The sequence below is a fragment of the Cottoperca gobio genome, chromosome 15 (genome assembly GCF_900634415.1).
Source record: "Cottoperca gobio chromosome 15, fCotGob3.1, whole genome shotgun sequence".
NCBI classification, from domain to species: Eukaryota; Metazoa; Chordata; class Actinopteri; order Perciformes; family Bovichtidae; genus Cottoperca; species Cottoperca gobio.
Window position 1 is genome coordinate 19,779,912 of NC_041369.1, and position 17,137 is coordinate 19,797,048.

The 17,137-nt window shown below is 40.2% G+C and overlaps 1 protein-coding gene across 1 annotated transcript; it reads right to left on the reverse strand.

Moving 5' to 3' along the window:
* Positions 1-4,587: 4,587 nt before the first annotated feature.
* On the reverse strand, positions 4,588-10,405 carry vip (vasoactive intestinal peptide). Its single transcript, XM_029449959.1, has 6 exons — positions 10,280-10,405; positions 9,264-9,368; positions 8,926-9,030; positions 7,670-7,795; positions 6,907-7,018; positions 4,588-6,426 (listed from the first exon to the last, which is right to left on the reverse strand). Coding segments are annotated over exons 1-6 (459 nt in total). The 5' UTR covers positions 10,282-10,405; the 3' UTR covers positions 4,588-6,417.
* Positions 10,406-17,137: the final 6,732 nt, after the last annotated feature.

Below are 17,137 nucleotides of genomic sequence, written 5' to 3' on the forward strand. Positions count from 1 at the left end.
AAAGCGAGAAAAGAGCCCGACAATCAGACAATTTGAGTTATATTCAGCAAATTAAAGAGCCAAAAAAAACCCAAAGAAATCGCAGGACAGAGACTCCAAATATACATTTTTAACGATAAAATGTCCAACTCAGTACACATTGAGGTCACGGTTCTTTAATAACCAAATACCACGGACCTTTATGATATATGTTGTGAAAACACTCTCTTAACTCACACATATCGGTTTCAGCTGCAATAATCCACCAGCGTGCTCTTCTTTCAACGTTTCAAAGGTAACACACAAACAACACAAATCTGTTTCCTAAAGAAGAGACACACATGCGTCGCTTTGAAGGAAAGTTTCACATGTTAGAAAATGTCATGATGATGGAACTAAACAGTTTTGTAAAGCGTCAGAGCTGCTGATGTCACTGTAGGTAGCAGCTGCTGATTAATCTGTGCTGTGGCCTTTCACTCCCTCAGAGACTCAGGATCATTTATCTGGGAGATTTATTGATCGGCCGCTGCACCGGGACACAATCAGGACTGCTGCTAATTGTAAAGGTCGTTAGAGCTAGCTGTGTGTGTGTGTGTGTGTGTGTGTGTGTGTGTGTGTGTGTGTGTGTGTGTGTGTGTGTCTCACTGTGACAAACAGGTGTTTAGGTAAATAAGTTATTTCACAAAATGCAGGATATCCTGTCAGCTATAATTAATTATTGTGGGTTAATTATCCCCATCAGCCGTCCCGTTCTCTTCTTATCTGTCACTATTCTAAGTGTTTTATCTGCTCATCCTTTGAAGTTTACTCTTTTCTGTTTTATTATTTGCATAAATAGCTCATTTCAGCCCAAGGATAGAGGAAGAGGTTGCTGTATGACAAGGGCAACATCCGGACCATGTGAGCTATGTGTGTGTCTGTGTGTGTTTTTCCAGGTTGATGATCTTGATGCGCAGTGACTTCCGCATGTCAATCGGAAGTATGTCACCAAAGTTGAACTGTAAAAGCCCTGAAAAGAAGCTGTCACTCGAGTGCCTGCAGGGAAACGAAGCAGGAAGTGAATCAAGTCTTCAGACTGAGGCTGAGGAGAGATAATTGAAGCCTGGCTGGTGACTAAATGTGTTTTTTTAATCTAAATAAAGGCAGAACAAATAGATTAGCATGTAGCGTGATGTGTTGTGCAGGCTTGGAGTTTTCTGGTTGTAAGAAAGTTTACATTCTCCTCTTCAGCAACAGCTTCGTGTTCATGCATTTAAGAGGGATTATTTGGTTCTGGGGGATTTTGCTACCACTCCACAGTCAGGAAACCTCATGGATTCCTTTTGTGAGCAGCTTGAAGGAATATTAAACAATTAGATTTAATTCAGTTTAACGCAGTTCCTGGATTTCAATGGGAAACCTGCGATTTTCAGCTTGCAGTTACTTACCCCTCTCTAGCTTGCCCACTACCATCCCTAATTCACTTTGTAATCATTTATGTACACTGTAATTTATTAAGCACTCTGCATGCTGTGAGTGTAATATCAATTGAAATATTAATGGTATGATAACTACATTTTGACACTACATAAAGTAACAATGCAGGAGATGCTTTCATTTTGCCTAGAGCTTTTATATGAAGTATTTCAGGTGCTACGGTTCACATACGGTGGTTGTTGTTGTGATATTGTGATAATTGAATCAAGATGATGTGCAATGTTTGACAGATGTGCCTGATGTTGTTGAGAAAACCTTTATCCATAATGTCTTTGTGCACAGCTCTGCAGCCTCGCCAGGTAAAACGTGTTGAACGTGTGCAGTCTGTATGAGGCGTTGGTGATGTATAGGAATATATGAGGAAGGTGTTCTGAGCTGAAGAGGCTCACAACACACTTCATTCATGAGTCATCGATGTACGGGGGTCCGCAGCAGAAGTACTTGAGTCTTTCAACATAGAAGGAAGAGCTCAGCTCAAGCATACACACACACACACACACACACACACACACACACACACACACGCACACACACACACACACACACACACACACACACACACACACACACATACACACTGTGCTTGGTGTTAAAAGGCTGCAGCCCTCTGTCTCTGACTATTTTTACTCTGTTTGGTCCATTAAGATTAGCAGTAATGAGAGTTAATGAGTGAAGCCTCTCCACAAAGCAGGCAGTAATCACAAATGTGCAGGAGAGTGGACGCACACACAACATACATTATACAAACACACACACACACACACACACACACACACACACACACACAAGAACATAAGCACACACTGTGAATGTGTTTAACAACAGGCAAACATACTACATGTAATGTATTATATATATATATATATATATACATATATATATATATATATATATATATATATATATATATATATATATATATATATATATATATATATATGTATATATTAGACAAAAAGTAACATTTCTATAGGAATATATTTTGTAAAGCTTAATTTCACAAATCTGTCATTTTCAAATAATTTCCTAATATTGACACAAAACCCCCGATGTAATATAGAACTAATTATAAGGAAACTATGGATGTCCTTTATAGAAAAGCTCAATTTAAACCAAAGTAAATATTCATATTTATGTTATTTATGTCATTATTCATTGACTATTGGACATGTTGTTGTTGTGGATACCAGCTGTGCACTGATGAAACATTCTCCAGGTTATAGCCTACTACGAATAATTGGAAGTAATTACATCAGCCTCAGCTGCACCGTGTGTGTTTTACCCTAATTAGCAAACATTAGCATGCTAAGACACTACACTAAGATGGTAAACATTATACCCGCTAAACATCATCATGTCAGCATTGTCATTGTGTGCATATTAGCACTGTCGACGTTAGCATGTAGCTCAAACCATCTTAATGCAAACTGTGAAATCGATGTGAGATAACGCTGAATCAGCAAAATCCGTCAGCCACACAGAATGAAACTTCCAATCTAATCTAATCTAATCTAATCTAGGTCCAGCCCTGCAGAACATTGCTCATGACATTTATGAGTCAAATATCCGCTGCCATTTTGACACTTGTAAACAAAGTGAGTCACAACAGAGAGAATGAGCAATTACATTTGAACTAACCACCAGAATGTAGTCATTTGGAGAAGGGAACCCTGCACGCATGAATGCTGTTGAATTGTAATTTGTTTGTTCAATTTTGTGACTTTGTTGCACAAATGCCCTGGCTCAGTATCCTAAAAAGGAGAGCATTACTCAACTGAGAAGTATAAAGGGTTAAAATCCCATCTTCAAATAAGAGCACAGAAAAAACATAGTTGCGGTATTGGCTGTAATGTACAGTTAGGCCTCCTCGTCCAACCTATCTAAGCTTGGTTTACAGATAGATAAAAAGTTTAATAAATTATACATATTTTACTAAATATTGACAGCTATAAAAGAAAGAAAATACTGCAGCGGTAACATTCACAGCCTGCAGGTGCAGTTACTTTCTTTGCCTGTAGGTGGCGACATCAACATGTTTACATCTGTAAGTCTAAATTTCTGCTACTTCTTCTGTTTGGCAAGTGTGCAACAAATCTCACAAATAACCAAAGAGCTCCAACTTGTGGAAAATCTGCAGGCAATTAAACATGAGTGAGTTTGTGACACAAGCCATGAGGTGCATCTAAAGATCTCCATATACTGAGCATTTGATCTGTTATATTCTGTGACATGTATGTAAATGTCACAGATTATAACCTAAGCTTTGCATTTAGGGATCTGGGGTCCAGAATGGCAGCGCAACCACAAAGCTATTAAAGAGAGAAAACAAGAAACATTTGTTTTAATGGCACGATATTGTGAAGAACAGGGCAGGAAGGAACCATTTGCCCTTCAACGTATTTCATCACGCGTCTCTGGTAAACATTTCCTCCTACAGTGGGAGCCATTACAGAGGAGAGCTGTGGAAACTCACAGTTGGATGACTGAGACGACTGCTAATGGTGTGAAACATGAGCACATGAGTGATATGGTTCTTCCAGACCTTTTACACATCACACACCTGACATGCAGCCCATTAGCAGAATCCAATACTTCCACTAAAACTGTGTATGTATAAACATGTGTATTATTAAAAAGAAAAACACATTCTGCACTGACAACCTGAGGAAATACACAGAGCGATGGTTTTACATGCCGGGAGGGAGAAGCTGTTCGTCTTTGTTTATTGGTTGTGAACACTTCCTTATGTCAGCTTGCTCTGAAGAGGCAGCATGTAGTATAACCACCTTCCTCTTCCCTTTCCTTTAAAGGCAGCAGGTTTGACAGCAGCTGTGTGTTATCTGCAGACCACATGGCCATTTTCTCACTGGTCCAGTTTCTAGAAGCAGGACATTAACGTCGTAACAACTGATTTTAAAACAAGAAAAATGTTTTTTGGGGGAAAAAAGGCACAAGCCCAAGATCCAAAAGTGTTGCTGTCCATGGTGCTGAAGTGATAGTGCTGCATTCAGGGTCCCTTTGTTGTGTTTCCTATTGCTCTTTTCTTCTTTCCGTGATTATTTTCTGTTTACTATCACACACAGTTTTAGAGGAAGTGAAGAGAAGTGAGTGAAAGAATGACACCGTAGTGAATAGAATTGGGAAAGTGCTTTACTTGGTAGATACGTTTCCTTCCAAGAGCCAATCACAAAAACAGTTTACTTAAATCTTCATTGTTTCTGATTTGGAAACAGCATGACATAACATTTAAAGGTGCAACACATGATGACGCATTAAGTCAATGGTAACAACCTGTTTTCAATAGTAAATGTTTTAACTGTTCATGTACAATTAAAAAATGAATGAATAAAATTCTAATAAATATACATTGCAGTGGATGGGTGTGTATTATATTTGAACTTGCATTCTCTTTTTAAAATAAATTCCAGAGTAGAGCTTTAGTGTCTCTTTATAGTTTAAATGCAGTTTTTCACCCAAAAAAAGGACGACATTTTCAATTCTGTAGAATATTTTGAGGCATTCAAGAAGGAAACCTGTCAAAGGAACAAAATATCAACCTTCAGCACCTTAAATCTACATTTTTAAATGTAAAACTCCCATCGTCAAACAATCAGCCAGACAAAAAGACTCAGCTTTGAAAAATAAAACAATATCTTTTATTTGGTGAGTGGTGTACATCACAATATGCGCTAAAGGCAGGTCTATGCTCAGTTAAAATGTTTTTGCTCTACATGTTGAATAGTATAAAGTGATTATATGCATCTTTGTCCATTCAAAATTCCTCTTCCTCTTGGTCCTGTGTCTATTTTTACATCATGAAATGACCACATTTGGATTCTCTAAAACAACTCAGTCAGCACTGAACACTTGATTACACCATTGAAAGTTAATGAGCCAACTGTTAATTTAAATGTAATACAACAGGTGTTCTGCTCATACCTGTCCCATGTATTGTCCCGTGTGTAATAGAACAATACATCTTTGGAAAGTCAGCATCCTAATGAAACAAAATACATTTTGAGTTTTGAGTTTCATTGAATTTTCATGCAACTATTGTTCGATTTAAGGTAAATGGGCCGAATCAGATTCAATCAGACGGATGTTGTGTTTAAAGTTAATTGGGCAGATTTTCACTGAAAGCTAACGGGCTAGTTGATAAACTGAAAACAAAATAGATAAATTAAAACAAATATGTTATTCCATTGACGTTCAATAGATCAAATGAAAGTTGATGGGACATATTCCAATCAAAGTGGAATAGAGCCGGGGTGCTATTAAAAAGAATCGATAAAATAATCTTGAAACAAAATGTGACAAATGCTCCATTAATTAATAAAGTAATTTCTTACTAAAAGAAAAAAGAGCCACGGTTCAGGTTAAAAGTGCAGTTCAGATTCTACTGAGAGCCAATAGTGTTAGTGTTCCACTAAGGATTAGTTGGACACGCTCTCCATTGAAAGTTAAAAGAACCTTTGAGAGTGAAATCCACGAGAATTCATTCAAAGTTAACTGAACAAGCGTCACTTTAAGCTAAAGTTACAGTACAAAGTAAATGCTGCTCTATTGACATTCAATGGGTCACAAGCTTTAACTCAAAACGTTCTGGAGAGAATGGTTTCATTGAAAGCTTACGGAACAGTGATCTTAGTAAAGAAAGTAAATGTGGTACTTCTGTGTTACTCTCGCCAGTTTCCTTTTTCAAACACTCATTGATCAAACCGTGGACACACATGTTGCTCGGTGCGGCCCAATGAGTCTATATAGTGGTGTGTATATATATATATACTATATACAGTGTAAACATGTACTGTGTGGATGAATAGATAGATAACCACGTTGGAGAACATATCATCATTGGCTGATTTGACCTTCGAATGTCCTTTGGATTAATACTGTGTTGTTTCTGGAATGGCCGGTTTCATGAGGATGACTTTGGGTATTCACTCGAGCACGGCGCCCTCCTCAAAGGGGCTGCAAAAAAACAGGAGAAAATGGACGGAGAAGACGGTTATTGATCTACAACAACTGCAAAACGGACAATTCTATAGTGTTGTTGCAGTCATGCATCCTTAACATCCTGCATGTGTAGGTTTGGATGTTATCAGACATATTGGTCCATGTCGGCCGTTTAAATGTCCACATATGACGACATTATGTTTGTGTGCTCTTGAACTTTGATCTCTCAAAGGATGCCTGAGTTTTACACCTTGAGTGTGAGGACATTTAGGTTGTCATTCCTCCATAGTGCTGTTTTTAAGGTTAACATATGACTGAGGTGGCGCGTCCAGAGAGCTCATATGGTAGAGCGGCCGCTCCATATGCAAAGTTTCTGTCCTCTATATCTAAGAAAGGTAGAAAGGTCTCTTTCAAGAAATCATGACCCGGTTACAAGAAGATAGTCCACAGAGTGTGTGTGTGTGTGTGTGTGTGTGTGTGTGTGTGTATTCCTACCAGATGAAAGTTGTTTAGGAGGTGATCTACATTAATGTCATCGTAGCTCTCCTGGAAGGTGTTGGGTTCGTCCCTGGACTCCTCCTGGTCGCTGGTTCCAGGATCTTCTAGGCTGTGTGGAGAAAGTCAATACATATCAACAGTTTTATTGCATAACATTGTATTTCTTAGCCCTACATTAAAATGCATATGCTGCAACTGTTTGATGAACAAACTGTTATGGAAGCTGCAGACTTCAATGTTGGAGAATTAGTCAGCGAGAAGTTGAATCATGTAGCTGTAGACTCGTGCCTTGTTTTAGATCTACGATGTGTAAAAGCTGTGTTCATGTTATCATTTAAGTCAGTCTGGTTTCTAACCCCCGAGCTAATTTGATTCTTAATAATCACTACTGTACGTACTGGTTAAAAACAAATTGTCAACTGTTTTACGAGACTTCGTGAACCCAGAGAGAGCCAAGATGTCAGCGAGTGTTAAGTCCAAACTAAAGCTTCACATTGTCCCTGTGAAACCAGCTGGTGATCTACTGTATGTCCTTATGTGGCTACAGCCTGTGATTTTTAAAATGTTTGTACAGAGTAACATCTCATAACAAAAACTGAGCTCAAGAGATGCAGGTTAAATAAAATAAGAAGGTATAGTGTTGTCAGTAATGCTAAATGAAACCTGAACTATTTTCAGATGCTTTCAATGAGTCATAACATTTACGTTACGGGCAGGAGAGAAAGCTGGAGAGCTGAAGGTACAGAGGACGGAGGTCTACCTTCTCTTTCCTGTTAAGACTGAGTTCAGGTACTTCTTGACGGCCATCTGCTTGCGGAAGCGGCTGTAGTTGTCTGTAAAGATGGCGTCTGAGTGGCGCTTCACTGGCTCTTCCATCAGCTCGTCACTGGAGAGAAAAGAGATCATGAAAGACTCAAAGAGAAGAACGATGGTGTTACAGCGTCACCACAGTTCAGAGGGAAGCAGGCTTCAATGCAAAGTCAGTGATTCATGGTGTCTTTCTTCTCTTTGTGTGTGTGCGTGTGTGTGTGTGTGTGTGTGTGTGTGTGTGTGTGTGTGTGTGTGTGTGTGTGTGTGTGTGTGTGTGTGTGTGTGTGTGTATGAATCCCTCCTGGCTGTATAACAAACATGTAATGAAGCATTAATGGCTTAATTTAACCTTTAAAAATGTTTAGTCAATTATAAAATGATTCATCAAGCAGGTCAAGTCCTTTCATTGCAAATGTCAGTAGGTCCTCTGGTGTTAAACTGTCAGCGTTACATGACATCACCTCATGACATAATGAATTAAATGTGGTTTTGACACAAAATATCATAAACCTTTATGTACTTTATTTGTATTTCATTCTATAACTCAAGATGTTTGTTTGATCAAGAACTTAATTAACTTTGTGACTCATTTTCAAGCACATTTGTGAACTATGTGTTTTGATAAGAAGTAAGCAGACTATCATTGACTTACAAGTTTGTTCCCTCATTACTAAACCACTTGTTTAAAAAATGCTTTGTGTTTTCTTTGAATGTGTGTGAGTTAACTTCTGTAGGAGCACAAACTCTGCAAAAGCTCTGATATTTTCTCCTTAAACAACATTTAAATGGTCAGTTTGTTCTACTCTGAGGTGACATTACCTCATCATTTTAAGACATACTGGAACTTCAGAACATATAAGTCTCATGGTTCCTTTGGTAAATACCTGTGCATCAGGAAGAGGCTGATCTTCGCTTTTACATCGCATATTTCCCTTTTCTCTAATTTATAAAATAGAATTAATATTTCATAAAACTAAAAGCAGGATTTAAAAATAATGCCGTCCATGTTTTTACAGTTGTACAGCAGTTTAAGCACACAGAGCTGATATTCGACTGAAATAAAAGCCACGTGAAAACAGTGTTTGAAATAGTCTTAAAACCCAATTTAACAGTTTAAATGTGAAAAATAAGTCAATAAATTGAAACAAACAAAGCGACTTTCAGCCTCGCCCTCTGCCTGCCAGCTCTCCGGAGAGGGTCACCTACCTGACCCGCTTTCCGATCAGAGACTCCAGGTACCTCCGCGCTGATAGCTGTCCGAGGAGTTTGCTGTATCCGCTGGTGAACAGACCGTCTGCGTGTCTCGTCGGTCTGCATCACAGGACAGTCACATTAAACTCTGGATACATTTGATACATTAAAACACTAAATTACGCTACAACAAATGTCAGATAGACGCGCACCAGCTCCAATTCTGAGGCTGTATTGGTTATAATCCGGAGACAAACCTTCTTAAATTACATCCACAGGTCTAATCATATACAGCGCTGGATTTGCCCACCCTCTCAGCAGTTTCATTTGGAAAGAACACGGGTTTCTCTTACCTCATGGATGTGTATGGCAGACTCAGAGTCCGGGAATACAACACACTGCACAGGGCTATTAGGAAAAGCAGCTGGGGGCCGGATCGTTGTAACATCGCTTTACACCTGAGGATGGAAACAACAATGTGTTTTATTCTCCCTCTAACCCGAACGCTATGAGGATACCAGGTCACAACAGTTTACCGAGGGAAAGGGATAATGTACTATCCTCTATTTATTACCCCGTAAATGTTATTAATAATCTTAAATTACGCGGAACAGTCAATCTCTAACAATAGGTTAATTGCTCGAGGCAAAGGTAAGAAACAGAAGAGTAGTTTAGCCACGAAGAGCCAGTTTGGACATTGATATTTAATAAATCACTCATGTAATGCTTAATTCTGTCTGAGGAAAGCAAAATAAAGCAGCGGAATCCAATGCGTAATTACACACGGCTGCAAGGAAAACACCGTTACACCCCCGAGAGCCCACAGCCACAAGCCACATTTAATGTGCACGTCTCATTCCTGAAACGAGTTCACTGCCAAAATGCTTTTAATTTCCTCCAAAAAAAAGTAATCAGAGGACATTTTTACTATTGAACGTAAACAATCTCATCTGTGCATTTTTCAGCCAACGGCTATTTATCTGTATGAATCAGATCATATACTCTTAGATAAAATAGAACTGAGAAGTAACTACACATCGCTTGAAAAGGAACTAAAGAAACAGCGGGATCCAATTCGTAATTACGCACAGCCCGGACACCGGCAAGCACTAAGCATCCTATTACACCGCGGGGACGCTGCAATTATGTTGCCACCCTTGACCACAAAACAATTTCAATGTGTTGCGCTGCTGCAGAGCAATTTCGACGTAAAACTCAGAATCATTTAATCTCTCAATGTCATTTGGAAAAATGTATCCAAACACTGGCTGAAGCGCGCAAGAAGAACACAATCACAAGTTCAAAATGACTAAACACGGTGGTCTCAAAGAAACTCTAAAATATTCTTTGTGTAAATATAGAATCTTACATGTGTTCTACAGAAAGTTGTCTGCTTTTGTCTCTGTCCGCTGCGCTGTCCAAAGTCCTGATCTCGAGCCGCTGTTGTATCTCCACTCTGTTGACCTGATGTTTACTGACTCTCTTTCTCTCTCTGTTCGCCTTCAGCTCTGCTCCCGTTTTATACACCTGGATGTTTCTCGTGGAGGACGAGCGGAGATCAGATTCGATCTGGGCCTGAGACGTCAGTAGGTCGCTGCTTCCGTCATTGCTTTTGCTCACGGTCGGAACCAAACAGGCCTATGGTGAAATTAGTGGGAAGTTTTTTCCCCCTCTTCTTCTAATTAATCGTAGGAATAACCAAATTATATGCCAGAGTTTATGGGGTTGACTCATTTGATAGTTCCCCCTAGGGTATTCTCCCATTAAAGTGGGGGTCAGCTGCTGCAGGAAGCCAGGAAGGGAGAAAGATCCAAGAGAGTCAAGAGTCAATCTGAAGGGCACTCATGGAGTCGATGTTGTGCCCAGAACTGGTAAAATAGGCTGAACTGAACGGGCAAAACCCTCAACATGGCTATAATGTATGTGGATTTAAAGAACAATTGGCATACAGTCCATCATTATGTTTTATTTTAGACTTTCAGAGTTACATATACGGATGATTGAGGCGTGTAGAAATGTTTAAATCATGAACTTTGCACCTCAGAGTTACAGTCATGATCTCTGGATGTCACTTTGTTCCTGGGACGAGAAATCTTTAATGCACAATGTCTGAGAACTGCTTTCTTCTCAAAGGATATCTTATGCTAACACATTTTTTAAATGATCTTAAAACATTGTCACAATGAATGTAGTAGTTCCAATTCATTCTGAGAATTCACTTCTGACAAAATTACAAATTTCGGACAAGGTTCTCTGTATCTCTGACACCTTACAGTCAAGAATATTTAGTTGTGTTGTGTCTGTTTTGATATTTGTGAATGTTTCTTGTTTAATTTCAATAAGAATTAATTAAATAAAGATAAAATAAATACATTTTGAGCAAGACAAAGGTTCTCACAGACCAACCTCAGTTTCTGGACTCCGCTGTGAACAACTCTGATTTCTTTCCTAAATATAATTTGTTTTGCAAAGCAGATGTGTATTGAAGCATAATTTTGAGCTATAACCGTTTCCTTTTTCATCATGTGCATTGTCCTGTCATGACACACATACTTAATTCCTCAACAATGTTATCAAAATCCTTCTGCAGCCATTTATATTCATCTGTTTACATCCACAGAACTAAGCGCTGAGCACTACAGACGGTGCTGAATAAAAACACAAGGATGTTGCAGATTACCACTTTGGGTAAATACAAAAACATTTCAGAGGGTGTTACTAACACGGTTTTCTATTTCAGGTTGTGCTGGGCTTTTACAAAAGAACTGTACACAGGACTGAAGTGTTTCTGAATCCACCCACAGTGTCCCTGATGTGTCTAATTTGCTCTGCTGGAATGGCGCAGAGAATTAGCTGTGATGTCAGCCGGTGCCTCATCCATCCATCATCCATCATCCATCCATTATCCATCATCCATCCATCATCCATCCATCCACCCAGCCATCCATCCATCATCCATCATCCATCATCCATCATCCATCATCCATCATCCATCATCCATCATCCATCATCCATCCATCCATCATCCATCATCCATCCACCCACCCACCCACAGATCATTCCATCCATCCATCATCCATCCATCATCCATCATCCATCCATCCATCATCCATCCATCATCCATCTCATCCACTCATCCATCATCCATCATCCATCCATCATCCATCCATCCATCATCCATCATCCATCATCCATCATCCATCATCCATCATCCATCATCCATCCATCCATCCATCATCCATCATCCATCATCCATCCATCATCCATCATCCATCCATCATCCATCATCCATCCATCATCCATCCATCCATCATCCATCCATCCATCCATCATCCATCATCCATCATCCATCATCCATCATCCATCATCCATCATCCATCATCCATCATCCATCATCCATCATCCATCATCCATCATCCATCATCCATCCATTATCCATCATCCATCCACCCACCCACCCACAGATCATTCCATCCATCCATCATCCATCCATCCATCCATCCATCATCCATCATCCATCATCCATCATCCATCATCCATCATCCATCATCCATCATCCATCATCCATCATCCATCATCCATCATCCATCCACCCACCCACCCACAGATCATTCCATCCATCCATCATCCATCCATCCATCATCCACCCACCCACCCACAGATCATTCCATCCATCCATCATCCATCATCCATCCCATCATCCATCATCCATCATCCATCATCCATCCATCCACTCATCCATCACATCTCATCACCAGCATCCATCATCAGCATCCATCATCCATCCATCATCCATCATCCATCCATCATCCATCACCATCCATCTCCATCATCCATCATCCATCAATCCATCATCCATCTCATCAATCCATCATCCATCAATCCGCATCCATCATCCATCATCCTCCATCATCCCATCATCCATCATCATCCACCCACCCGACCACAGATCATTCACCTCGCATCATCCATCCATCATCCATCATCCATCCATCCACCCACCCACAGATCATTCCATCCATCCATCATCCATCCATCCATGCATTAAAGCCGCTCTATTGATCTACAATGCATTAAGCATGTGTAGTGTGAAAAGTGTCGCTTGTAGGGATGAACCCAGTTACTGGAGCGTTTTAGTGTCTTTCAGCTCATTGTTTTGGTTCACTCTCATTGCTCTCATCAACCCTAACACATTCACCATCTCAACTTTATAAGGTGATAAAATGTTAATGTTGGGTTTACATCTCTAGAAGCCCAATCTGTGCTTCAAACCCAGCCACTCGCCAAACAAATAGCCCCATTTGTTCTATATGTTGGATGGTTTCAGGTCCCATGACTGGCCTCTGGTCTTCCCTTTTATGTTTTATTATAAAATGAGGGAAACACCAATCTGTTTTGATAAATGTGAGAAATAAGAAAAAAGGCCTTCTAAAAAATATGATTCATTTTTGCTTGTATTCGTGGTTGCATACCCGATGATGATCGCACATTTTTTTTTACCACTAAGTCAAGACAACAGCATCTCTGGCCTTCCCGGGTCTTTGAGATCTCCTGTCTCCTGATCTCCAGTCAGCAGATGACCTCCCCTCTCCTCCCCCCTCCTCTCCTCCCCCTCCTCCTCCGCCTCCTCCCCCTCCTCTCCTCTCCTTAACCATGATGGCACCATCTGAACCATAATGTGATCAGTCCAGAGATAAAGTTGATTACGCAGAAGTCCATAGGAGAAGGAGATGGTCTAATTGACAGCAGTGATTGGACACAGATCCCTGCAGGAAGAGGAAGCTGATGGAGGAAACATCAGCGTTATTATGTTGATGGAATGTGCGGAAGAAAACGTTCCTATAGACGAGTAACAGGCCGCCTCACTGCCGCAGGACGACAAAGAAGACTGAAGAAAACAAGAATGTAAAGTCTTATGTTTTCTTTGAGGGCTCGTGGTGATCTGAGCCTCAGGTGGTAGCTCAGATACGTCCTGGAATACTACTGCTTCTACTGTGACGTGGACTCGAGTCGACTGATATCATTGTTTTGATGAGTTGCAACTTGACTTGACAGAAAATAAATAACTTGAGACTCGACTTGGACTTGGAGGTTAAGGACTTGTGACTTGACTTGAGACACGACGACTCGAATGACTTCATGTTTCAGTTTAAATATTAAAAATGTTCAACGATGTTGACCTTACAAGGGCCTTCAGTAACATTACTGGGTATGCAAGCACACACTGCGAATAGTATTATCATGATGTTTGAAAATAAGCTATTATAAACATAATTAATTACATTTATTTCTCTGAATATAAATAATTGAATAATTAATTGTTACTAATGTTATAGCCATCAATAACACTACTGCTGCTACTAATCCCTATAATACAAGTTTTATTAATACTAGGCCTACCATTATTATTTTATTAGTACTACTAATAATACTTATATTTTTCTACACTGCTTCTACTTTTACTACTTTTATTATTACTGCAATAATTTAAATCTGCACTATTATGAGCACCACCACAACCCTGACTACAGCTACAACTTACACCACAAACTGTTCTTCTATTAATACTGATTTATCTTATGCTCACAAGACAAAGCTGTCAGTATAAAATAAAAGAATACTATGAGGTGAAGATCACCAGTGGATTCTACTTTTAGGTCCACATGGTGGATGTCTTCATAACGAGACACTTTGCATCACGACTCTCTCACCAGCCGGTGTGATGAGGGGAATCCCCTGGCTTGCTGAGTGCCTCCTCTGCACCACATTATCCAATTAGCAAACCGACTCTGATGGCAGATTACTGCTGGCAGCCTGACGGGACTCACTGGGGTCTCTCATGTCTGTGTGTGTGTGTGTGTGTGTGTGTTAGTGTGTATGTGTTAGTGTGTGTGTATGATGTGGAGATATGGAATAAAGATGCTGAGATAAGATAGAGATAGAACATGATATAATGAGTGTGAAAGAGAGATTGCATCAAGACAAATTCATGGAAACATTTGTCTTTACAAGCTGATTTTGATAACAGTGTTGAAGAATTAAAGACTTCTCTCCAACAAGGACAAATACACGTTCTCTAACTCTCAAGGTCTGACATTTTACTCACGTTGATGTGGTGGCAACTATTAAAGATACTTCTGCACAAATATATGAAACTATTTTTAATTTTGTAACAGAAATATACAAAGTTCTAGTCATGCACTTTGAGTCTCTAGAGCTGCTGTTAATCCTCTTTACATAGAAACTTCTGCCCACCAACATGTCAGCCTCCACCGCTTCACACTATTGAAACAATTGGAAAACATAACAAAAGAAAAAAAAAAGGGGACAGCTGACCAGGAATGAGCAAACCCCCTCTGCAGGGTCTGAGGGCTGCCCACCGAAAACCTCAGCCTCCACTTAACCCTGGGAAACATAACAGAAGAAATAAATAAATCATTTTTTATTTTACACGTCACCTCGGGTTTGGAGACTTTCTGGCCGACCTACTGCACCGCTGCAATGCATTCACTTTGGGCCCGCTCCCCCGGGGGCCTGCCCTGCTGACACTGTGTCTCTCCTCCACCAAACAACAATACATTATGTTTGTCATCCTAAATGCAACATTGCCTCATTGTATGTGCACATTTGACACATGTAGTGTGAACAATAGTTATGGGTTTGTGTGCGAGTGATGGATATAAATTCATGCCAACAGACAAAAAGAGAGTTTGCAGACAAATATCGAATATGCATCACTGTGTGTTACAATATGAGTAACTTCTGTGTGTGAGATGACTTTATCAAGACATCCCTCCACAGAAAAAACTGACAGGTCCATACACATATCTGAAATGTCGTCATAGGTGCCGGTGACAAACAGGTTTCCGTCTCCCATGAGGGAAGACGTTTCTGCTCCTGGCTCAGCGTGGACCCAGTTGGGTTTGGTGATGGATTGCCATCTACAACCAGAGGAAATTACTCTGATAAATTACAGCTAAACTCTCCTGATGGATAAACCTGGTTTACTGCAGCAGGAGACAGGCTGCATTCAGAGCTGAAAATGGAGACAATGGGTCAACACAGCCGGATGAAATCTGGGAAATGAGCAGCGTTAACGCTGTAATGCAAATGACGTGTTTAGGACAGAAGGTCGTACATATGAACTGGATTATAGTTACCTGACACCACTTTAGCTAGCAAATAAGTTTCGGCAAGTAACAACTAAGGTTAAGTTTATTTTTGTATTCATTAGCTGAGAAAAGCACTAAAACTATTTTGTCAAGGTCAAGAATAATTCACCATTTTGGAAATATGCATATTTGCTTTCTTTTCAAAAACGAGCTGAGAAGATTGATATCAAACGTATGTCATGTGTAGTACGGAGCAGGCGTTAGACTGTGCTAAGCCTAAGTTGTAAGTATCTATTGTTTCCAAAATGAACTTTGGAGATCATCAATCATATCTTGTTTGGATAGAAGAGACATGTTTAAATCCAAAACAGTTTTTGGAGAGGCTAGCTGTTTTCATGTGATTCTGGTCTTTATGCTAAGTTAGGCTAACCACGTCTGGAGCTCTGTACATATGAGACTCGTTTTGATCTTCTCGTCTACCTCTTAGAGAAAAAAAGCATATATATTTAAAATGTTGAACTATTCCTTTAAAAGAGATTCCTGTTTCCACTGGTCACACAGTGACACACACACATATGAACTCATATTTCTTACTATACTCCCAGTTGTTTCTCTCTCTATCACTAGACATACACTCTATGCACTCATCAGAGTCCGGCTCCCTCGAGGTTCCTATAATGCAGGCCTTGTATTTGGCTAGCGGCCTCCTCTACACATCAATTAGACCACCAGAGCTCTTCATTGCATCCTAAATTAACTAAATACATAAATACATTTGGCCCGGATTCAGCCCCATGGCAGACATTACGTACAGCAATGGCATCTAAAGACTTTAATTAGAGCAACACACACACACACACATACACAGTCACATTTCCATCATTAGCTCTCATCAACCAGCAAAACCCTACCCATGATGCACTTTGGTCTGGCTCTCAAGGGGACCAATCAGATTACGTTGCTCTCCCTGTTCGGGAAATCGACGTAATCCGACATTGGATGATCTATCTATCTATCTAGCGAGCCGAGCGAGTCGAGAGAGCGAGCGCGCGAGCGCGCGCGCGAGCGAGCGCGCGAGCGAGCGCGCGAGCGAGCGAGCGAGCGAGCGAGCGAGC